At 35.5% G+C, this 26,132-nt stretch overlaps 2 protein-coding genes across 3 annotated transcripts in view; both read left to right on the forward strand.

Annotated features, from left to right (window-relative positions):
• Positions 1-1,806: 1,806 nt before the first annotated feature.
• sptlc1 (serine palmitoyltransferase, long chain base subunit 1) lies at positions 1,807-13,798 on the forward strand. The gene is made up of 15 exons (XM_073874005.1): positions 1,807-1,960; positions 3,136-3,243; positions 3,928-4,022; positions 4,325-4,418; positions 4,768-4,840; positions 4,926-5,056; positions 5,552-5,710; positions 6,449-6,538; positions 8,894-9,001; positions 9,086-9,181; positions 11,440-11,536; positions 11,916-11,970; positions 12,191-12,304; positions 12,763-12,840; positions 13,015-13,798. Exons 1-15 carry the CDS (start codon positions 1,907-1,909, stop codon positions 13,106-13,108), a joined length of 1,446 nt encoding a protein of 481 aa, XP_073730106.1. The 5' UTR covers positions 1,807-1,906; the 3' UTR covers positions 13,109-13,798.
• Positions 13,799-15,770: 1,972 nt separating this feature from the next.
• The window catches only part of ror2 (receptor tyrosine kinase-like orphan receptor 2), a 69,844-nt gene continuing 59,482 nt past the window's right edge, over positions 15,771-26,132 (forward strand). For both annotated transcript variants that reach the window (XM_055209165.2, XM_055209166.2), the window contains exon 1: positions 15,771-16,180. In XM_055209165.2, the coding sequence (XP_055065140.2) occupies positions 16,069-16,180 (112 nt within the window). In that variant the 5' untranslated portion in view covers positions 15,771-16,068. The remainder of the gene's footprint in view (positions 16,181-26,132) is intronic.

The following is a 26,132-nucleotide window of genomic DNA, read 5'->3' on the forward strand; positions in this document are numbered from 1 at the left end:
TATAAGGCTGTCATGGGCGGCATTGGCCAGAACACTGGCGTTGTTCAATAAAAGCTTCAGAAACCGGAAGAGGGAGGAGTTTCCCCATAGCGTCAGCGGACGCAATGTCTCGTTCACGTCTCTCAGGGAACCGAGGTTACGATAGTAACCGAGACGTTATTTGGATGCCGAATGTGACTAGGCCGCCAGTCCACAGCCGAAAGTATACTAGGGACGTCCGCGTATGCGCGCCGTCCGCATGACGTCATTTTCGTCATCAAGCGGGGCCGCGGCCGGCCGCGCGGACCGTCCGCGTGCAGCCCAAAATTTGAGACCGCGCGGACAGTGCGCGTACAGTCCGCGTACAACAGCGCATGCGCGTGAAAATATTTAGACGGGGCACTCCACTATAAACAATTATACAAAGGAAATAGACAGCATTTGCGCACACACTATCGTTTTTCTTCTTTAACTTTTTACTTCTTCCAAGAACAGAAAGCCCTGGAGCATGTTTGTTTGATTCCTGTCCTTTGTTGTCTTATTGTTTGTTCTAAACTGTGTTTTCTTCACCTATCCTAATGTTTTAATGTACTGTAAATGTCTCCAAATCAGTGCTGCCCTTGCAGCCTGTTAGACTAATAATTTGAATAAGAAATCATTTGTATTGCGTATAGTGTCGAACGCGGCCATCCGCGTGTAGCCGCGGGGAATACTCGGAAAGCTGCGCGGACGCGTGCGCGCGCGAGCCGGACGCGGAAAAAAAGTATACCCGGGCCTCGGTCCGCGCGGCCGGCCGCGGAACCTCTTGATGACGAAAATGACGTCATGCGGACGGCGCGCATACGCGGACGTCCCTAGTATACTTTCGGCTTTATTAGACATTGCAGAGAGAGAGAGAGAGAGAACGCGCGCGAGAGAGAGAGAGAGCAAGAGAGAAAGAGCTCGCGAGAGAGAGAGAGAAGAATATATGTCATCAGGTACCCAGGTCAGGGAAGTAAGAAGATAATAAACGTGTCAAATGTATATAGACATGGCACTCATCTCATTATATGCTCATTTAAACTAGATATATAGTTTAATAAAATAATGTATTACCAGCAATACATCAATTACAACCTTACTATAGTGATTGTATTTACAAGCTGCTGACCACCTTCAAAAGTGCATAACTCACATGTAAAAATCATTAAACAAATCCATAAATGTTTCTTACTTTAAAAAAGCTTTTTATTTTATTAACTTTTTGTTATTGCACTTTAATTGTAAAGATGTTCCTACAATTAAAAACAACTAGTTTGAGATTTATATTCCCTTGTCGTTTTTGAACTATACTAGAATCCTCCACCTCTCCCCGCTGTAAAAAAAGTAACTTTTACTCTGAGTAAAGTTAAAATGACTTACTTTTTACTTTTACTTGAGTAGATTCTTAGACAAGTAACTTTACTTTTACTTAAGTAAAATTTAAAGTAACTTTACTTTTACTTGAGTACAATATTTTAGTACTTTTTCCACCTCTGTTGAAAATAATAAATATATATTTATAAATGTTACTGTTATTTGTGAGACTGCAAAGAGTTGGGAAATGAAAAGAGACTGTTTAAAATGTAACTAATGCGGATTGACTACCAAAACTGTACTGACGCTGCCGCGAGAGCGATTTGAAAACAGACTCATCCATATGGTTTCTCGAATCACTCTCGCGGTACTTTGACGTCATCCGCCTGTCATTAGGCTTGTTCGACTTCATGCGGCGCCGCAAGAAGCGACAGTCGGATGATGTCAAAGTATCGCGAGACTAAGACGAAATATGAGTTCTTGAATCATTCTCGCGGTACTTTGACGTCATCCGGGTGTCGGTTCTTGCGGCGCCTCATGAAGTTGAGCAAGTCTCAAGAGACGCCCCACTCGGTCATGTGACTCGGTCAAGATGGCGACGGGGCAACAGTGGGTGTTGGTGGAGATGGTGCAGGCTTTTTATGAGGTAAACTTTCTTCTTTCATTATTTTTTGTTATGTTTTCTTCTTTTGTATGTGTTTTTGTTTGCCCAATCAGTATTTGTGCATACGCCTGTGTTTGGATATTTTTCACCGAAACTCTTCATTGTAAACTCAATGTGCAATGTAACTCCAGGAAGTGAAGTATAAAACATGAGTGTCAGTCACACAAGTGAACCTTAGGTCACACTTTAACCAATTACATCACTAATTCTTATATGACATTTGTAAAGAATGTAAGGTGCTTCAGATTGAATCTGTCAGAATCTTAACTGTCTTGTGTGATGTTGCATTACCACACAGTTTTACTGTAATAACTAGTATTATAGTGGAAACTATGTTTGTAAAAACTAGCTATATGATGTTTGTTTAAAACGTTTTATTCATCAATTCCATTCATCCTTTTGATCTTTTGCCAATTAGAATTGATGTCTATTGATGGGCTTGGGCATTTGATTTTACAGTCAGGAATTTAGGAAATGTATCCACATGCAGTTCTGTGGGGTTTTATGGTTGCAGGACTGATCAGTCCTTACAAAGGAACACAGAGTAGTTTTACATGCTTAATACTTAAAACTACCTGAAGTTACAATCTGGAGATTATGCACAGATTATGTCCAGATTCACATATGGAGTTATTGATACTTTCCCCCAGATTTTACAGTAATTGAACCTTGTGTGGACTTTTACACAGTAATTGTAAAATCTCATCAAAACTATGTAATAGCAGAAAATGAAAGGGTACCTCTACTCTTGTGGGTGTGTATATACAAATATGAAAAAAAAACAGATGTGTAATACACAGTTACAGTCTGAGTGAGTTTAATATTACAATCAGTTTAAATAACCATTTTGTTTATCATGCTACTAGACTTAATTTATTAATACTTAAGACCGCATCCATAAACACTTCTCAACTTGTGTTGTCTGTGTAATATGTCTAGGAGTAGATTGGCAATAAAATGCAGTTATTCTTTCGGCACAAATTAAATTATATCTGCACTAAACTTTGCCTCTAACTCATTCATAGGCGAGTAAAATTGGGCCGTCTGCTAGACATTGGCTAATTAAAGATGTTTTCTATTCAACTTATATGAAGTTTGACATGGCTAACTTGGTCAGAATCTGTTTTATATTAATTGGTTTGTTATTCACCTTCTAGGCACCAGCGTATCATTTGATTTTAGAAGGTATTCTTATATTATGGATTATCAGACTTCTGTTCTCAAAAACATACAAACTACAGGACAGATCAGACCTCACAGAGAAGGTAAGATATTCATCTTGCACAGCATAAATACATTATTGTAATCGGTGCTGGGTAGATTACTTATGAATTATAATTCGTAATCAGTAACATATTACATGACAAAATTTGTAGTCAGTTTATAATCTCAAATCTTATTCGATTTCAAATATATAAAGAGGGGAAAAATATATTCAATTCTATTTCACCAACAAGAGCCTTAAAAATTCTTTTTAAAGTGCAATGTACGGACAATTAATACTTCACAATATTAACACTGATTTACTTTGCTATTAGTGTTAACTGGTAGTAGCACACTGAATGAAACAAAATCACTTTTTATGAATTTAAAACATATTTACTTATTTTAAGTAAATAAAAACAATAACGGCAACATTGCAAAAGTCAATATTGAATTTTACGAAATTCAGAGCAACAACACTGCTAGATTTAAAATTTCATTATTCATTATTACTTTTGCTTAATTTTTTTGTGATGTCAGTAAAAATTCTGATTTTATAAGAAAAATCTGCACATACAAAGTTAAACTGAAAAATCATGTAAGATAGGTAAAATTAAACCTCAATATGATTTTAGAAATTATGATATGATTTATGTAATCAGAACTTAATATAATTGTAGCATAACCAGTAACCTCATTGAAAATTTCAGCTTTATGATTTGTTTTCTATTTTTCCTTTGTTTCAGGAGAAAGAGGAGTTGATTGAGGAGTGGCAACCTGAGCCGCTGGTCCCCCCAGTATCTAAAGACCACCCTTCACTTAATTATGATGTGGTTACAGGGTAAGTGTGTCTGGATGAACTCTCCTAATGGGTTTCGGTTTGAATACAGTTAACAAATGATGAAGATACACTGAAATAAAAAGAATTGTTGAATTTATGTAATTACATTATGGATACTGGTTTCACATCATTGAAATAAGTTTGAATACCACAGAGGTTACTTTTTAAGTTTTTTTTCTCTTTTATTTCTGAATAAATATAATCACATCAGTATGCCTGACTATCACAGCTGCCCCATATGGAATACAAATTTGTGCGTTGAGTACATTCTACTGAAAAATGGTTGTGTTTTTCTTTTGTAGCCCTCCAAGCCACAAAATCATTGTAAATGGGAAGGAGTGCATTAACTTTGCCTCATTTAATTTCTTGGGTCTGCTCGACAATGAGCGTGTAAAGGTTTGTATTGTAACAGTGTGAGCACAGACGTTAGTTTAAGTGCTTTTCCATTCTTCATCTTATGCATTGCTGATTGTAATGTGCACTTCGCAAAATAATGCTAAATGTCTATTGATGAAGAAAAATATGTTTTGATAGTGGAAAATTGCATTTAAATGGCAGATCCTGTATTTTAATAAAAGATGAGTGTTACACAAACATGAAAATAGATACAATATAGATTAGCATATAATTTCTGTATTCAGCTTATGTAAAGCTAATGCATTGAAAAGCTTCTACTGGTATTAAAACTCTTTTGCAAATCCTCATTTGATCAGTTTTGATGTTGAACAGTATAATTTTTTTTCAGCTGAAGGCTTTGACTTCACTAAAAAAATATGGAGTGGGAACTTGTGGACCAAGAGGATTCTATGGGACCTTTGGTATGTCATATCACATGAATTTATTTATTTATTTTATCTTTTTTGTTTCCACTGCTTTAGTATAAAGTATTTCAATGTTTTGCAGATGTTCATCTGGAATTAGAGGAAAGATTGGCGAAGTTCATGAGAACAGAGGAGGCCATTCTCTACTCGTATGGCTTTGCCACCATTGCCAGTGCCATTCCAGCATACTCTAAGAGAGGAGACATCATCTTTGTGTATGTGGCCTCTACATGACTTTGCTTAGTTTTTCAAACATATTTGTAATTTCCCTGCAATTATTATTTTTCAAAATGAAACTCTTGATAGTTTGTTATTGTCTTCTGTCTAGTTAAATGGCTTTCAGAATACAAGATAGGCTTTGTGAAAAAGTCCCTAAGTAATGCTCCAAATAAAATGATTTTGACTTTGGTTTCTCAAATGCATTTCTCAAGTGTACTTTGTTATTTTTGCCAAGGATAGCTCTAGGCCAAAGATTTGGCATGCCATGTCCATCTCTGAAATTGGTTGTATAGTACTGTATGTTTGCTTTTATGACAACAAAACGACTTAAGACAAGAAATAGTATAATGTGAGCAGCACAGCAGGTCTGGTAGTCACAGTTGTGTAGTGAAGCCACATTTTTTTTTACTGAGGACTTTTACTGTAATGTCCTTATTTGATCATTTGTATTTTGAATGAAATGGGGAAATCTTTGGAGATGAAAGCAAGCTGATTTTTCTCTTATTTCATTTCTTTGTAGATGAGGCAGCATGTTTCTCCATTCAGAAAGGACTGCAGGCTTCACGCAGCTTTATCAAATACTTCAAACACAATGATATGGAGGATCTAGAACGGCTTCTGAAGGAGCAGGAGATCGAAGATCAGAAAGTAATATTTAAAACTGAGTTTACAAAATGTCTTTGCTGTGTTTGCTAGTAAAAGCAAAATATTTAGCAATTCATAATGAACAAAGAAGCAGAAGTTTTTAGGCCCTGAGCAAGTGTTAAAGACTCACTGGACAGTTGCTAGAACTGTCAGTTTACCTTTTCCCCGATCGGACCAGTGCTGCTGTTTTTCGGTTGTGCTTTTTAAGCACAAGAAGACACTAAAGAGAACTTTGTGCTCACTCACACTTTCCATACCAAACTGCGCCTGGGCTAGTTTGACCCCCTAAGCCTGGTTTGTTTGACTAGTTTTGGTTAATCACACCCACTGCCGGCTTGCATAGGTGGGCTCGAGCGCAGTTCACATGAGCTCAGGCGTGGTTTTGTTAGCCCTAATGTGAATGCGCCCCTAAAGTCCCTCACGTGCTGTTTAAGATGCTTTGTGTGTGCGCACATCCAAAGTGCAGATTTGAAGTCTGTTGACTTGTCTTCTATTTATATTGTTCACTAACAACATTTGAAATTGTTAATAGTTTTAGGGATCATAACCTTATTTATTAAGGTTGCACGGGTCCAAATCAATAAAAATAACTATGCCTATTTTATTTTAGTGCTGTTTTTGTGGTGGGACAAGTAAACATTTTGGCTGGGGAAGTAGAAATCTGACTAGTAGAAAAAATCCTTAGCGTTGAGTCATGTTTAAATTAAATTAATTTGTCACTTGTCTTGTGATTTATCCCAGAATCCACGCAAGGCCAGAGTCATAAGACGCTTTATTGTCGTTGAAGGACTCTACATCAACACAGCAGATATCTGTCCACTCCCTGAACTGGTAAGAGAAACACAGGCTTTACAAGCTTTGCACTGCACATGCGTCTCAACAAATGGATGAGGCGTAGTTGACACACTCTTTAAAACGACGGGGCGACTTGAGCAATCGAGTTCAAAACTAACACAAAGTAGAGGATAGTAGTCGTTCGCTGGAACAACCCTGGTACTTGTTAAAGTTAAACAGACTGATATAAAAACCCTGCATTATTATAGAAATTAACATGACTTGAGATGTCTGAATAATATCATACCAGTGTCATATTTTAACTATAAAGATAAGATACAGATACTACAGATATTACTAATCACAGTGCTTCTGAAGTAAATATACGAGGCTGTGTATGCAATTATATTTATAAAGTAATCAAGCAGGTCATACAGTTTTACCTGTACCTGTGCATGTTATATACTGTACGTCTGTATATTTTGAGCTGAAACTCACAATTTACTTACAAATTATTATTATTATGACATATCTGAAATTGCCATGGATAGAAGAATTTAAACAAGCAAAAAATTCAGCAAACTGTTAAAAAAAAATCCTTGATTTTTCGCCTGTTGTGAATGGCTTCACAGGGATATATTGTTTTGACTCTAATGTGTAATTCACAGGCAGTTTGAAAGGGCTTTTACATGTAATGAGCCCATCCACTATTAGCAAAACATTGTCGATGTGGATAGATTAGATATTTCTTAAAGCTCACGTAACACACGCTGTTTCTGCATTTCTGATGTTAATCTGGTGTACCTATAGAGTAATACTACATCCTTTATATCTACGAAGAGTCTTTAGTTTAATCAGATTTATAAAAGAAAGATTAGCTTTACCGAATCTTTCTGATAACGTATGAAAAAATGAAGAAGGAGGAGTTACTACCGCGGGAGGAGCGAGTACAAGTCATGCAACACTACACAACACTGTTTAACTATGATTCACTACATGTTTATGTCATTTATATAATATGCACGCGCCTATTTCCAACATACTTACCGCATGCAACTCATAACCCGGTTGGGAAAATCCAACGCATCAAACACACAAGCACACATACCATTGAACCACCCCTTTAACGTGTAAATTACAACAATAATAGCCTTAACAATATAAGAAATTTATACATAATTATAAAAACATGTTTTTTATTTTCTTTTTTTAAAAAACTGACCAACAATATAATGGCTTTTCCAGTTTTTCCAGTAGTTTTATCACTTATCAAACAGTTCAAGTAAATGTTCAGAAATTGAAAACTGCAGTCAAATATAAGAATTAAACCACTTAAATCATTGTCTTAATTTTGGATGAAGATAATATGGTACTGCACAACATATTATTATTAAATATTATTAATTATTAAAACACAGATTATAAATGTATCCATCCAAGAATAGTGTCGCACCAACAGGTCTGAAATGCTTGTGAAGTGTTGTGTCCTTTTCCAAGTTTGTTATTCAAAACTATTTTATTTACAATAGCGCAAAAACACTCTAAGGTCGGCCGTGTAGCGTGCGCTGGTACAGTAATGAGAAAATTATGTCAGTCAAGTCTCCTGCTCTTCCATTGTCAACTTTATCACACATTTCATCAGCTGCATCAGTTTGGTTCTGTTCACAAGCTGAAGGTGACAATTTCATTGTCTCCTTCTGATGTTTGCAATTTCAAAGCTCTGAACAGATTAAACTATTTTATTAGAGGCAAAAGAAGAAGATATTTGAAAAAAATCACCAAATTGCATTTTTGTTGGCTTTCATTAAAATCGCAGGCATAAAACTTATATGATATATTATTAACATAATGGGAGCCTGTATAGTATAACTTTTGGATTTTGTGGGGCCCTCTGGCCACTCGGGGGGCCCCTATAGTTTGTCACCACTTTATAAACATTTCATCCCACTAGCGGAAAATTCAGTTCACAGGGACCACCCTGGTCACTGGTCTCTTGAATCATAATACTAATCAACTTACCAGTGCGGAAGCCCCTAAAATGTGCAATTTAAAATAATTCTGCAACATAACAATGCAGTTAGATTGTGTAAATGGGAGATTACTCATTTTATATAGCATATAAGAAACATTGATATTTTCAAAGTAGCATATATTAGCTAATTAATTTACATTGCTGATATGTCATTCTATCAGTAATCTAACATTTGACTCTCAATGAGCAGCCGCCTGAACCCAAGCACTCTGGCAGCCAACCACAATATTGCAGAGAGGAGCACATTTTCACTCCAGTTTCCCTGGTTTGCCCATCTTTTACAGCATTTTAGAAGTTTTTTCTACTAAAGATAACAAATCTTGCTCATGTTATGTTTCTTACCATTAGCTGTTGGTTTTAATTGGTTAATTTGTTTCCAGGTGAAGTTGAAATATAAATATAAAGTACGAATATTTCTGGAGGAGAGCATGTCTTTTGGAGTGCTTGGAGAACATGGACGAGGAGTCACCGAACATTTTGGTGTCAATGTATGTAGAAGCTGGCCTATGAACATGTCTGCCGTCCTAGACAGGAAAAAGTAAATATTTCATGATTGTGCTTTTTTTCTTCAGATTGATGATATTGACCTGATAAGTTCTAACATGGAGAATGCATTGGCATCAATTGGAGGTTTCTGCTGTGGGCGGTCTTTTGTTATTGATCATCAGGTATGACTGCAAACTGCAGAATTTTCATTTCAGTGCATTACTAATTTGAACAGAATCTCTTTTCTTCCCCACACAGCACCAAATGCAATAAAAACATGTAAAAATATCAGTCAACATTTTGAACATGTTACAGCTATTTTTTAAAACTAATAGCGAATTAAATTTGTTAAAACCAGTGGCGTGTGGTGACTTCTCTTCCGGGGAGGCACAAATGCGAAGCTCATCCAAAAATGTATGTAGTCTGTCATGTGTGTGGCTCAACATGTCAAAATGTGTTTATCGCGTAAACCGGTGAAAACATAAAAACATATGCATTGCACATCACGTCATTATTATATGTGCCTGCTGCAGATGCATCAAAGGGGTTTTTGATAAAAGCGCACTGTTTATGTCACTGTTTATTTTATTAAATTTGATGGTAAAATATATATATATAAACAATATTTAAAGAGTTTTGTTTCTTGTGCTACTTAGCTGTATTTTTGTTACGAAGGCCATTTGATTTATATTAATTGGAATGCAATTGGAATGAGATTTTTGAAAAAAAAAGTTTGGGTTATCTCGTTTTGGAACCAAACTCTTCATTTATTACCCTAATAATGTTTATATTATAAATGGTTTCAGCAGTAACAACATAAACAAGCGTCTGTCACATGGTCCGTACATAACTTCAGGTAAACTCCGCTAAGAATAAATAACAACAAAGTTCTTTAAACGTAGTTTATTTATATAACAAGCAAAAAAACAACACATAGATTACCTAGGAAACAAAACATTTGCTATTTTCGATGAGACATTGGTTCAATGGATCAGTTTAGCAACTAGTCAGACCATTAAAAAAAAACGAAACTGGAAGTAAAGTTCGGATCCAGACGTGTATCGCGTCAGTGCACGTGCGTCCGATGAAACCGTCTACATTATATTTATATAATTATATAATATTCTCCAATATGTATGTGTGATTTATTGGATTAAATAATTGGCACATTGTGTAATTAATTTAGATTAAAAAATGTAATCGCTTGACAGCCCTAGTCAAAACATGTTAATATCTTGTAAAAATGTGTTAGCCTAGTGTTATAGAATGTTAGCTGTAAAGGTATAGACGGTTTCAGCAGTAACAACATAACCAAGCGGCTGTCGCGGTCCGCACGTAACTTCCGGTAAACTCCGCTAATAATAAATAACCACAAAGTGCTTTAAACTTAGTTTTTTTATATAACAAGCAAAAAACAACACATAGATTACCTAGGAAACCAAAACATTTGTTATTTTCGATGAGGCATTTGTTCAAGAGATCAGTTTAGCAACTAGTCAGAGCATTAAAAAAACGAAACCGGAAGTAAAGTTCGGATCCAGACGTGTATCACGTGCGTCCGATGAAACCGTCTATAGTTCACCCAAAAATGAAAATTCATCTTTTACTCACTGTCATGTTGCAGGCCTGTATAGATGTCTTTGTTCTTGTGTACGCAGAGGAAGATATTTTAGAGGAATGTTTGTAACCAAACCGATCACGAGCCCCATTCACTTTCCTAATATAATTTTTTCCTACTATGGAAGGAAATGGGGCTCACTTACAAACATTCCTTAAGATATCTTCCTTCGTGTTAATCGGAACAAAGAAATGTATAAAGGTTTGTAAAAACATGAGAGTGTGTAAATGATGACAGAATTTTCATTTTTGGGTGAACTATCCCTTTAATTAAAAATGTGTGAACCTCGTGCTTAAAACATCAACAGAGTGGCCTGCTAGACGCTACAACTACTAATCTGCATGTGTCAAGGCCTATGTCAAAAGGAATGGTCAGGTTTGGTTGTATTTTAGTTTGTTCCAAGTTTTTTTATAGATGTATTTTTACATTTCAACTTTTGCATTCTGCTTCCTTTTTTCCTTTTTTAATGGAAAGGCAATATTGCATATAATAAGCCACTTTTGTCTTTCACAAATCAAACCCTAAAAGGGTTCTTCAACTAGGACTAGGTATTCTCTTATTGGTGTTACCGTATTGCTGTAAACATAGGTCTTTGTTCTGTGACTGTTTCGATGGCATGCTTTTTGACCCCATGTAAAATTAAAGCAAGTTTAGCTTTTGTGTGAACTTTTACTATTGTCTTGTGAGGTAAAAAAGTATTACAAAAATGTATGCGATTGGCACATCATTTGAAATGCCATCAATAGTTTTTTTGTCTCTTTATTTAGTACCTCTGTGACATGATAAATGATTATGACATTTGTGTGTTGTTGTCGTCGCCAGCGTCTATCAGGACAAGGCTATTGTTTCTCAGCGTCTCTCCCACCCATGTTGGCATCTGCTGCTATTGAAGCTCTAACCATCATGGAGGAAGATCCAGGTATCAACACTCACATACACGCAATGAAGAAAGTTTAGCTGTATAAAAGTTAACCCTAGTTGCAAAAAATGTTTTTATATTCTTTTCTCTACATTTTCTCTCTTTTTTATTTTTTACATGATTCGACCACGTATTATTAGTGTATATTGGCATTTATCGGTGCACCACTAACTGATTTCTACTCATAATGGGTTTAGAGGAATTAGAAAGTGAAAATAACTATAGAAGGTGACAGCTTAGTCTAATACTGGAGAATGCCTTGCATTCTTGCATTGCAGTACAAATATAGCAATGCATTAAATTGAGCTTATGTTAGCCAAAAGTGTTGTTCTGCCATAAGTTTTTTTTTTGCCTTCAGGACTTTTTCTTTTTCTCTCAGGCATTTTCAACATTCTGAGGAATAAGTGCGAACAAGTCCACAAAGCACTACAAGGGCAAGTCTCTACTCAAGTTTTTAAACTCAATAGCTAAATGAACTGTTATTGTTTAGTTGTGTTAAGTTTTTTTGTAATTTAAGATGGTATTTATGGTGGAATTTAATGATTGGCACTAAATGTTTTGTTCTTGATGACCTTACACACTAGTTGAATTTTATTTTTGTTGGCTGGTTTAATCTTGTGAGGTCAGCAGTGAAAATATTGTCGTTTATTGCAGGATTAAGGGCCTGAAGATAGCGGGTGAGTCTTTCGCTCCAGCTCTCCACCTACAGCTGGAGAACAGCACTGGATCTAGAGAAAATGACCTGAAGCTACTTCGGATGATTGTCGATTATTGTAAGCCAAAGCAACAAAGAATACACAACCACAAATAAGTCAGCTTTGCTATCATTATCTTTTAAGTGTGGTTGATATCATTATAATCAAATATAGGACCTCAAAATGGAGCTGAAAATCATTCTGAAATGTGTTACCTGGCAGACAAAAGATTAAGTAACAGGGTTACTACATAAACTGCCAACAAAAAAACATAATTTATGCCTTTATTTCTAACCAAGCCAGTGTGCTTTTAAACGTGTGCATGTAAATGTGTGCATTTATTAGCTGTTTTACAATAATTTCAAAATGTGTCTCATCCCATAAGAATTTTATAAAGATGGGATATAAATTCTTTATATATAAGAAGTTCAAATGATCTGGTGTTTGTTGCAGATTCTGACTTTGACCAAAAGAAATAAGCTTACAAAATATAATCATGCTTCTATAAGATCTAATATATTTTTCTTGTCTTTATTGTATGGACCGACAGATCGCTCTCACTTTAGCTCGATACCTGGACAAAGAAGAACGTTTTCTTCCACCACCAAGGTGATTACATTTGAGTTGATTATTTTATCATACAGCCTATTCTACAATTTCTACAAGCAGGGTATCTTTACATTCCTTTTTACATATTTTGACTAGATCTGGAGAACAAATGTTATAAAAGTGTTTTAAGAAAACTGTAAAAATAATGTAACTACATATCTGTTTTGTCCTCAGCATTAGAGTTGTAGTAACTGTTGAGCAGACGGAGGAGGAAATTGAGAATGCTGCACGTTGCATTCGAGAAGCAGCCCTTCATTTCATAAAATAATGACCAGTCACCTTTAACATGAAGAAACAGACACTAACACAAACACTTTTGTCATACACCACAAAGTTGTAAATGTGTACATGAGATTACCAGATATTTGAAAGTAGTGCGAGAGCTATTCTTCCTAATGGCTCTATGATCTTTAAACCAAAGGACCTGAGCTGTGGAGAACTCTGTCTTGGATCGGCATAAGTTTTATATAATGATTGAACATGTTTGTATTATACTTGCGTTCTTTCAATCTGTGTACAGGTAATGATTGTTACAGTGTACAGTTGATTATTTTAGTCTTTATTTCACATTTAAATAAATGCAAAAAATTCTTTAAATAGTTTGCAATCGAATTGTTTGCAGCTGTGTGCACCACCAAATCTATTTATATTCTGTTTAATAATACTTTAGGGGACTAATGATGGGATTATCTACAGAAAATATATTATTAAAGACAAGAACAATAACTACTTTATGCATAATGTAACTCTTTTTTTCCGTTTTTCTGTTTATTTACATATTTCATTTTGTTACTTTTGACCAAAAAGTTTTCTCTCTCGTTGTGAGCAGTGAAGGACCAATCCTCTTAAACCATGCACTGAATTTCTAATCAGTTCCTCTGTTTCTAACTTGCAATGTAAGTCTACTTGGTCAATACCATAACATGCATTCAAAATATTAAATATGGCAATGTATTTATGCAGGTTTTTGATTCTGTTGTGTGTGTGTTCATTTTGACAGTTTAACATGGGTTTTTAAAACGGATTTCAAGAATAAAACATTTCACCCATGATGAAAAATTTGTAGGTTGCCCTTTATTTTTGTTATTGTTATGGGTATTTATTATATAACATTAATATATAGGGTTAGTCTTTTTTTGATGTTTTTGAAACTAACATTTTGTGTGATAAATTCAAGTATATAGTTTTTAATATACATGTTAGATTGGGTAGTACTAAACCTTCCTAAATCTTGTTATTAATTTGATATAGTTGTGTGAACATTTTTAAATAACAAAGACTTGTTGTGCTGTAAGACTACTGTATATTTGATAAAGGAGTCGAAAGGCTTTATTTGTCAAATCTTAACTTTTAAAGGCTTATAATGTTTTTACCTGACCTAGTTACTGAAACTACAACATTTGTTCACTTTCTGTCACGACGTTGTGTGTTGTAAGACTAGGGGCTCACCCTCGAGATAAAGAGGAAATGGCGTTTAACACTCATTCAGTTTTTGTTCCCTGGAGCCTCATGAAACTTTTTAAGATCTTATTCCAGCTGCTGGATTTTAAGGGTCATACATCCATCCTCTCACTGGTGTAGCATCATCCCTTGGGCACTTCGTCAGCTGAGCCATTTGATGTCTAAAAGAGCAAAGTTTCATCCAAAAGAGCTTTGGACAACTAAAAAATGTCCTTCCATAGCTGTGTCCTTGGACCAAGCACAGACACCAACACAAGGGCATTAAATTGGGGCGATAAGAAATCATTGTATGGCAAACAATGGAAACATATTGTTATTATTATTATTTAATTTAATAAGGTATGTGACTAAAAGGCAATTGACAGGTTTAATTTTAATGGATGGTAACAGTTGAAACCATGTGAATGCCATGTGAAGTAAAAAATTACATATCAGTGTTAAAGTAGTGAAGTGGTTCAAGCTTTGATTATAAGCTTCTTGCAAACTGCAACCAATCAGCCTCCGACTCCACATGCTAGATATCAATAAAGTAGATATAAGATGGCCTGTCATTGGAATGACACTAAATTATTGGAAACTTTCATTTACATTTTTCGAAAAATATTTGAATAACAATCATGGTTTTCCATGAAAGTATTTAAATATACTATATTAACAAAGGTTTTCTCACTTCTAGTGAATTCAATTGAAATGCTTTAGCATATAATGATATTCTAGAGAATTGACGAGAAAGATAAAAAGAAATCACTGATTAGGAACGCCCACCATGTTCTCTGAACGCCCACTTGGTGGCGGTACCGCCCCACGCTACTCTAAACTATGAATTGTTGCCCAAATTGTATTGCTATCAAAACTTCTTGTCACAGGATAATGTGTGCTGCAAAAGAAGGTAGGCCCAACCCCCGTTGTTTAATTTACGTTTTTTAAATGAACCTTGCCATATATACAAAGCTTGACTTGACAACATCTTTACCTTTTTTAAATTGTTTTGGGTTAATCATGGGTCAGGAATTGATATACTAATCCAGGCAAGATATTCATTTCAATCCATGAACAGAGACTAAAGAAAAGTGTTCAGTTCTATCTTCATAAAGTATAATTTTCCACGCACGCACGCACGCACGCACGCACGCACGCACGCACGCACTCACGCACGCACACACACACACACACACACACACACACACACACACACACACACACACACACACACACACACACACACATCTAATCTCAGTAGCTTTCTCCATGTTCCTAAACCTATTATGGCCAAGAATCCTGAGAGGCTGAATATGATTTATATGTCATGCTAATAACCTTACAGTCTCGTGTCTTATAAATATTATAATATTATAAACGTCTGCCTTATAACCAATCAGGTTGGCCTACTGAGCGAGCGTCACAACGCGAGATTAATATTAATTAGCGGAGCCTTCGCTGTAGTAAGATTCGTAAATTGGCTTCCCTCCCTTGGGATGGATCGTACTACGTCATGAAGAGCTGGAGTTACTCGCTCGCCTTTCCGTGAAGAGAGTTTTGGGACACTTGAGAAGGATAGACGTCGGTCGACGAACACCTATCGATTAAGCGGAATGAAACGCGTTATTATTTTGCAAACGAACCGTCTAAAACAGACGTGTCATTTACTGCACACTTGAGACTTTCGAAAAAACGAATTTTACCCGCACAGAGACCTTTTATTATATGTGGAGACGGTTGAAAGTTGCAACGCACTGATTCCATTATCAGATCGGCTGCATCAGAGGAATGCTTCCTGTGATGATGTTTATACTAAGGATTACAATTAATGCATTGATGGATTCCACTAAAATGCATCTCATGTTGATATCCATACTCCTCGGAACATTTACATATGCAGGTAAGCGTTAATTTCAGTCCTATAAAAACTTTCCCTAACTCTTTAAACTTTTTGACTTTTCTAATGCCCGCATTTACTTAAACGGGATTTAAACCAGGCACTGCTGAATGCTGCATTGTTGTGCGTTTTATGTATTTAAACGTATTGAATTTGATGGGTTTGTGCTAATATATATTAAGAAGTTAGTATTTAAGGTATTTGCTGTTCAGAAAGCTGTTGTGGTTCCTGCAAACATCCAGTTTATTCAACTTATCCAGCCAAATAAGAACTTTTCCTTTTTTTTAAAGGGAACGTTGGGTTTTGGTAATAACCCATTGATACAGTTTACATTGCATTCAATATTCTATATTTGCATTAAATAATATAACTAAAATGAACATCCAGTGCTGCTTCTTGTAACATAAATGCACATTTGCTTCACCTATACTGTGCTATGCAACAGCCTGGGTTATGAATTATGATATAACACTATATATTCTCTCAAAAGTAATATTTTATGCAGTCTATTCTCATAATAAATTTTACCGAAAATAGGTTTTCTTTTAAGTCTCGGGAGTTGTGATGAAATTGGATTGAGCTGTAATCAGATGCATATTGGTGTGGGGTTCCCAGATGTTGAAATTTCCTGTTTAGAATTTGCGCTCTTTTAGCCATTTGGCGTAAGCTTTAAAGGGGGGATGGGGCATGTCTACCACCAACTTTATCACCAGTACTTAAGATTGTTGGCCTGCTGTGCAACAGTTTACCTTACTAGCTGTACGTGCTTGAATGATAAGTAACACGATCTTGTATAGACTGCTAGCGTTTGCGATTCTAAAAGAGCGTCACAACTTTTATTACAATGATGAGACGCGTCAATCTAGAATGTTTTCCATTTTACATAGCGAACCTGTAGTCTTGATAACCTTATTCATAATTGGATGAAAGCCTAACATGGTGTAGCCTTTAGATGTATAATTGTATAATATATTTCAGCGCGTAGCTCTATGACGAAGACGTGTCATCAAGTCTGGAAACCACTGTCCGAATTTCCTACTTCATACTACACAGTATGCGAATATCAGTATGCCAAATGAGTATTCTAGTGTGTATGTGCCCTTGCACTATTTATTATATTGGTCTGTGATTCTAGTTTGTAGTTTGTGTTGCTACAGATGGGAGTGGTGTGTTTGTAGCTGACCACAGGAGGTTCACCTCTTTTGGTTCACGCTCTCAACCATCAAAAGGTGTTGGAGATGTTCAACAAGCCCATTGACATGGTAATTGATTCACTTGCTAATAACAGCCTCTGAATATACCTGCTATTTCAATCGACTTCACACAGTGGAGAGCCTTGACTTGAAAAGTGGCCTTGTGTATTTAAATAGTGCCAACTTTATTTTCAGCACCTTCGCTATAAGGCGTCCTACTGAGCTCAATTACCAGTGCTTCATTAATTTACATATACACATGGGAGTTTTTAAATTAATGCTAATCTGTTTTTTATTTAAAAGCAAAACGGGTTCACAAAGGACATTCTACATAACCTAAAGTTGAATACACGTTATGATAGGTAAATCTTGTGAAACAAATCTGTGTTGTAATTTACACCAAAACAGAAAGAATTTTTTATAAGACCATAACATTTTAATTTTTTAAATTCTAATTTGTCATCTCTTTTGTGGCTGCTCGAAAACATTTGACCACATGCACGTCTACACCACAAATGCAATCCTGTCTAATGCGTTTTTGTCTACCTCTGAATGTGGCGCTCAAAACGTTTCATACCCCGTTTACACCTGTATTTAGCGTCGTCCACTTGTGATCTAATCGACCAAAACGCATCTTAATTGCAAGTGTAAACAGCCTCTTAGAGAAGAGAAAGGGGTCTGGTTGGCATGTTTTATGGTTCTCTTCCAACCCCCATCAGCAGCCTTGCTATTGAGCTGTGAAATGAACTGGAAATACGGGAACTGGACATAACTGTAGAGTTACAGAGTTCAGTCAGTTAATCCGGCATTGACCGGGACAAGAGGGAAATCTTCAAAGTTGGCTTTGCTGTAAAAAACTTAGTAAGCCAGCTGATCCTTCAGTACTTTTGGAAATGATAATTTAACCATGGGGAAGTCTTTGTCAATTAGTGTGTGGAAAAACAGCTTGTGTTTTATGCAGTGATATGGGTAATTTCTTTTACGCATTACTTTTAAATGCTTTACAAATTAATATGCTTTTTTTAAAAGAAATATAAGGAAGTGTTTTGGAAATGCTTGTGTATGATTTTAGATTTAGGACTGACAAATATCTTACCTTGTGTTGTTTTCACATTAAAGCAACACCAAAGAGTTTTTTTTAACCTAAAAAATTCTAAAAAAAGTTTCAGTCATTCATCCACTTGAAACAGGGTGAACGGCACTTTCACATTCGCTTTGCAGCCCTCTATCGGCCAAAACCGCACTAAAGACCGTCAGGTCGCGGTCCTGTAGTTCGAGTGAAAACTACAAAAACATGCTTTACGGCAGACCTACTATCCAATCAGAGCCAGCTATGCTGCAGTATTTACGACAGTGGTAATGGACAATTACACAATTACACTTCTAACCTAAATCTCTTTAGTGTTGCTTAAAGGTTTCACCATAGAGAACAGAAAAAAAGTACCACAGACATAGTTGTTTGAAAAACAGAGAGTGAAATACAATTTCTCAAAGCTGTTATTTTGTTAAAAGAAGACTGTGGTATTGAAAAAATTTAAGATTTGAAGATAACCTGTTAACCTTCTACTAATGGTTTCAAAGGAAAATTGCTAAATGACTTTTATAGATTTCAAGTCACAAACCCAGTTTTGGCAATTTCACATAGTACTTTAATATGCTTATTGTAGCAGCATGGTAAACTTTAAGTGTTTTGTGTGTCATGACTTGCAGCTCAGCCATTTCAGTGTACCATTTGCAGGCTTTGACCTCTTTAACGTATTTATAGTTTTATACAGATTTGTCAGGCCCTTTTCACTGATACATACAAAAGTCAGTTTAGACAGTTTACATTTTTTAGCAGAGTTTATTAAAACTTTCCATTTTATTTCCACATTTTACATCAGGCATATATTTAACGGTGTGACTAACAGCTTCAATGCAGCGTGCCAAACATGTTCTTGAGTTATTCTTTCCAAGTCCCTGTAGTTGGATGTCTTAAGTCAGTGAAAATTCTGCTGACTCCCACATCTATGATTTTTTTCTTGACAGCTTTAAGACCCCAATTCATTCAAACTTCACATTAAAACAACAAGGTGACATTTTTCCTTATAGGCCACCCAGTGTTAGGTCAAGAAAAAGCTTGTAAATGAGAGTGTGATGCCTTCGTAATGACCATATTGCAGAATGTATGCATGAGCAGCAATGACGAGCCTGATTGTAGTTTTGTTTAATATTAACATTGCTTGTCATATGTTTAAAATTTTGAGGGGTGTAATAGATTGCTGCCATCCAGGTGAAAAAGTTTGGAAAATGATGGTAACCAACACCCACTGACTTTCATAGTTAAAAAAAGTTATGCAAGTGAAGTAGTGCCATGAACTGCATGGTTACCATGATTTATAACAATATCTTATTTTGTGTTCAGCAGAATAAAGAAACTCTAAGGGTAAATAATAATAGATTTTCATTTTTGGGTAAACTATTCCTTTACTGTGTTTTATACCACGGGCGTGTTGAATGCTTTCAACTTCCTTCGCGTTGTGCTGCATTACCACCCTTTGTGTGTATTTTTTTTTCCGAATAATTCAACAGCCCATCATCAATTTTTCCTTACATATATACAAACACATGCTAGATTATTAATGAATTAAATGTTTTTAACAGAAACACCTTACAGGAATAGCTGCAAGTACTCGTGCCCATTCCTAATTTATTGTAGTGTTTATGTTTTGGCACTTGCCAAGTGAATAATTGTAAGTTCTAATAAAAAGTTCTAATAAATAAGGGTAAATAATAGTAAAAGTAGGGCTAAAATGAATCATCGAGTTACTCGATTACAAAAATTACTATACGCGCAGGAATCTGATTCACACGGACCGTTGTTCATTGTTCAGGAAGCACACCATAGCGCGTGATACATTTTGAATTTAATTGGCGCGATGCGGAGGGTAAAGATGACCATAAACGGCAGAGAATGTCTAAAGTTTGGGATCATTACATTCTTATCATTACATTACATTCAGCATCTGAACCAAAAGCATTCACTGCTGTTTCATCAAGTGTCGCTGAAACAAGGTAACGCAGCCTAAGCCTATACATTGATGTTCGCTGATTTTAAACCCATACTGTATTTGTAGCGATGTCTAGATGCTGATTTAAAAACACACAAAAAATTATCAGATTTATCGATTAATCGATTACAAAAAGAATCGATAGCTGCAGCCCTAAAGTGAAATACTTCTAAACATTTTAATTCCTTCCTGGGGTTATTAAAACCCAACTCAATTTTTTTTTCAGTATTGTGCATGTGATATAAAATTTCTAACTATATTATCAACTATATTATCATGATATTACATTTGGTCATGTGGTTTTGTGTACATGCTTTACCAATATTAGAGCTCAGTGACTTACATAGCGGCCATGTAGGCATGGGCCAGTTACCGGTTTCAAGGTATACCGGGATAAAAGGTATACCAAGGTTTTAAACGGTCAAGGTTTCAAAACCACTCAAATGTTCTGCGATACCGTCTCCAAGATATGAGCTGTGTTTAACAAAATTTATTAAATCATTTAGTCATGTGATTGATGTGATATTTACATTTAATATACATTACAAAAATATTATATATTTTTTGAAAGTATATTACAATTTAAAGGATTTATTTTACCTGGCATTTGAAAATAACAAATTTTAGTGTTGCAATGGCAATACCGCAACACTGTGAAACCGTGGTATTTTTGCTAAAGGTTATCATATCACCATAATCTTATACCGGTCCTTTTTTTGCATACAGCATTGTGAATGTAATGGAATGATAACAATATAATTTAAAATGATGGAGTCTTCAATACAATATAATATTTAAAATTAATTTCAAAAAATGTCAAATGTATAGATTTACATTTATTGAGAGTGTTAGAAGACTGTGATGCTTTAGTTTCTTTAAAAGCTCATTGTAGGTGTCTCTTGAACTGTTTGTACATTCGCTATAAGTAGATTTATATGGTTGTTCTCTATAACTTCAGTCGATCACATTTTAAGTGCCGGTTTTGGCAGGAACACCTATTTGCGATTTGGACTTGGATGAATGAATCTACATGTAAAACCTCAGAATGTTGATTTCATCCCAATCTGAATGCTACAAACATATTTCATTAGGTGTTTGAGTCACCCTGTTCAAAGCACATAGAAAACCAGCTGTGCAGCTCTATAAATACCACTTGATGTGTTTAGTTGAGGAAATTGCTGATCTTCTAGCTGATGTGTTTTCAAAAACTGTAAGAAACTGCCTTTAATCTTGTGCCTTGTAAGATGTTATCGACAGTACTTGTAGTGTTTGTGCAGTGTGGGTATTGTTGTGGGTGGGTGTTTGTGCCTGTGTTTTTGTACATGCATGCCCATGGGCCAGGTTTTCCAACTCCCATTTACTTTGAGCATGCTCAAAAAGAAGGTTGTATTTAAAGGTGTTATGACATAAGGACATCCCCCATTTTTTTTTGTCAATTTACCCTCAGGTCATCCAAGATGTTGGTGACATTATTTCTTTACAGAAATAAGTTTTAGCTGAAACCGTGGCACATGGTAAATGAATAAAGGTTTTGTAAAAAAAAATCATAAACTATAGCTGCTAGAGGAATGTAATGTACTATGGCTGACTGTCAGCGATGAATCTGTCTCAGAGATATTTGTGTTTATTGCATATCCATCAATGGTGAACAAGCTACACTAGCTGCATTCATGTCTGCTGTAGCAGGTGTTCTCTGAGGCTCAATGCATTCCATTAGGTGAAAGCGCTGACATATACTGAGAGCCTTTCATATAGAAGCCAAAAAATTAATAACCCAAAGGCATGTTGTATTGGGTTCACACCCACAGGAAGGAATGTTCGCAAAATTACATTCTCTTATTCAGTGCTGACAGCAGTGGATGGATCCACATAATGGACCATTAACATCATTGGCATTTTCTAATTTAATTTAACTTTTAAAAAACTATATAGCCTTAAAAGAAAAGTCTACAATCTGACTTTTTTTGAAACAAAAATCAGTAATCAAGAAAGTCTCCTAACTTCAGTCTGATTCACAATGATAAATATATAGGATAAAATTAATTTATAATTGGAAATTTCGCAGAAAATATCAGTTTGATGTCATTATTCAACACCTTTTTGTTACTGGAATACACTGTAAGGACAAAAGGACTGTCTAATGAAGAGGTTGACTACTTTAGTCATTTCTAATATACAGTACAGTATATTCAATGAGAATTGTGCATTTCTAATTTTATGAATTTAATAATTTCAATTAATATGGGCAGGACACTTTTCTATTCCAATGATGATAATGCTTATTGCCCATGTGCACAAAGCAAGGTTAAAAAAGAAATGATTAAGAACTTTACTGGTTTGCATATAAAGTCAACTAAACCCAGCTAAACAACTTTGGTATTGTCACGACTGGGATGCAGGAGTGAGGAAGTTAGGACGCAAGTGCAGAGTTCACAATGAAATAAATAACATTTATTAACAGAACGAGAAACAAAACACGAGAATAAAACAACGGGCAGGTAACACAGGGACATCCAATAGAAGAAACAGGGACATCCAATAGAAGAAACAGGGACATCCAATAGAAGAAACAGGAACAGACATGAAAGTAGTGACAATGACAATGATCCAGCAACAGGTAATACAAAAGACTGGGTATATATACACACAAGTGAAGATGAGGCACAGCTGGTGATAATGAGGCAGGTAATCAGCAAATGAGAGTCCAGGTGACAATAATCAGAAAACATGCAAACACACACAGAACACGGTTTGACAACCGTGACAGGTATGACAAACATTTACCACCCAAACCCATCAAGGACTTACAGTCATTTCGGGTAAAATAAAGGCTCTAACAAAGATTAATTTTTTATATGGTACTGCATTGTAGCATTAATTTTAGTTTTGATTTGAAGTGGAATAGATCGTTTATAAGGGAGTTTTTACAACTTTATGGTACAACTTCAGCCACAAAGATTATGCAAACTCTTTAAATAAAATTAAATAAAGGCTTTGACTTTCAAGTAACATTTTATCCTTTTTGTAAAAAATATTGGATATATATTTGGATACTGCCATTCCTAAAAAAAACCTCTCACATCTCTCTTTGTCTCGCTAGGGAGACAGTTGATATTTGGTTTAGGGTTAGGTTTGTATACTTTTCTAATATAAATTTTAATATAATGGTCTCACTACAACCTTAAAGGGGTATCATCAATGAGTGCCTTTACATGCACAGTCTTACACCTAACCTGATGCACACATACAGTACATGTGTACCGTGGCTCAACAACACATTACAAGAGACATATTTTTAGTGTTTAATTAATTTAATTAAATCATTATAGAAAATGATTTTATAAAACAGCAAATTAATTAAATACAAGATAGCAGCCAATTAACAAACAGCAAATTTGTTTAAAATCAAATGAAAAATGACAAAAAAAATTTATTGTGTCTTTGTTAACAGTTGATTTGTACACGGTTATAGACATCACCACCTTTTTTTTACTGCCTTCATGGCTTAATATAATAAACAAAAATGTTAAGATCCTGTCCTTTGTTGATCTAATAAAAATAATAATTGTGTTATAATTAATAAATAATATTTAGTTATTGGTCGAAACAATTGATTTAGAAAAGTCTTAATTTTTAAATGCTAATATTATTAATATCATGATTATAATTATTTCCCAATTTGATCTAGATGAAAGTATTTGTCTAGCAGAACGTTGTTTCATGTTTAGCTGCTGCGCTGCTGGGGTCTTTAATGATGCACTAGGAACACTCAGGAATCTGGCTTTAATTTGACTCATAAACAGTCACAGGACATTGCCTCATGTTTAATGCTGCATACTTCCACAAGTATGTAACGGCCGACAATAGACAGACTTGCGATTTATATATTTTCTTCTTGAACCTTGAGCTAAATTCAGCTTCCTCTTTATTGTAATTTAAACAAATTATTTTTGTTCCAAACATGCATATTTTAAAATGCTTGTTATTTGACTATTATTTCAAATGTTAGTGCATACCAAAACACTTGTTTTTTTTTAATTCCAAAATTTTCCCAGATAATCTTTGCTCTGTTCCAAAGAGAACTCTGATGCTGTTTTCTGAAAAGCATACAGTTTTTAAAATCTAAAAGCATAAGTCTACTTCTGACAATGGTAAAGAAAGCTGTTCAATCAGTCATTACCATTAAAACTCCAATTTCCTTGCGTCATTTACAACATGACTTTATTTTCAAGTCACAGGCATGATAGGAATGTGTTATGTCAACCCAGTCATTGGGATAAAATTACCATTTGTAACTTTTAACTGAAACTTTAAAGCCTTTTGCCTGAAATACACACTTGCCGATTTTGTAAATGATTATGGAAAAAGAGAGTCATACAGTAGCAGACTTTCCAAACATGATGAGCAGCGCCCTTTTTTGCTAGAAGATGCATGACCGATTAAACAAACATGGATGTGTAGAGGATGAGCGCAGAAGTTATTTTAGTGTCTGTGTGCTGAATCGAAGAAAAAAAAACAGATTATGTGGTTGTAGGTTTTTTCTAAGTCTTACATTTTACGTAATGACAATGTAACTCCTGCGGTGTTTGTGATATATCACATTGTGCAGAGGATTTTTCGAAGTGATCTGACATTTTTCTTTGCAAACAATTAAATGGCCACAAATTACTTTATACTTACTGTGATAAAGGGACCAAAGTTATTTCTAGAGAGAAAAATACCATAGAGACATGAGGTTTGCTCTTTTTACTTTCTAGGGGGTTAAATAATGTAGATAGCTTCAATAAGATGTAATGGAACACAAGCATGGATGTTTCTCTATTTATTGAAACTGTACACGATACCATCTGCATTTAATTTCTTAGACTGTGCAGTCATTCATGGCTTATATAATCTCTCTCCCTCTCTCTCTCTCTCTCTCTCCCTCTCTCTATCTCTCTCTCTCTCCCTCTCTCTATCTCTCTCTCTCTATCTTACACTCTCTCACTCTCTTCCTTTACCTATCATTCAGTCTCTCTCTTTTTACTTGTAAATGCATGCCTGATGTCATGTTTACAGATTGACTATTGGTGATGATCAGGACATATGAATGCACACAGGCCAGGCCTAGGCACATATGTAGCCCCCCACCAGGTTCTTTGAGCACAGTTCCAGGATTTGCCATATTAATAAAGACCAGATGATGTAGTTTTCCAAAAGGGACTGTACTGAAGCTAAGTGTAGATTTTTGGTGCCAATACCCTGCTTGTTCTTGTTCAACTGTGGGGAAGGTTAATAAAGCATTGTTGGAAGTAGAGATTAAGGCTGTCACTTTTAACAAAAATCAAATTCGAATGGATATCGAATTTCATGCAATGTATTTGAATATATTCGAATATATATCTACGTGCCCATCCGTAATGGAGATTCAATCAGAACAGCCACAAACAATAACGTGATAACCTAAACAGTAGCAGGAGTAAGGCATATAGCCTAGCCTGATTCATTTCTTAATATTGTTTGCAAGAAACACCAGTCTATCAACTTGATCTGGATCAAGTGCGGCTCTCTTTTTATTTACGATGTTCCCCATGGTGAAGAACACACGTTCGGAGGCACAGATTTGTCTGGCACACACAGGTATTTGCGCGTCAGTGTTGAGAGAAGTTGTTGCAGACTGTGTCTTTCCAGCGATGCAGTGTGTTGCTGTCTGCGTGGAGAGGAGGTTCAGTC

This window comes from Misgurnus anguillicaudatus, chromosome 12 (genome assembly GCF_027580225.2).
Source record: "Misgurnus anguillicaudatus chromosome 12, ASM2758022v2, whole genome shotgun sequence".
Taxonomy (NCBI): Eukaryota; Metazoa; Chordata; class Actinopteri; order Cypriniformes; family Cobitidae; genus Misgurnus; species Misgurnus anguillicaudatus.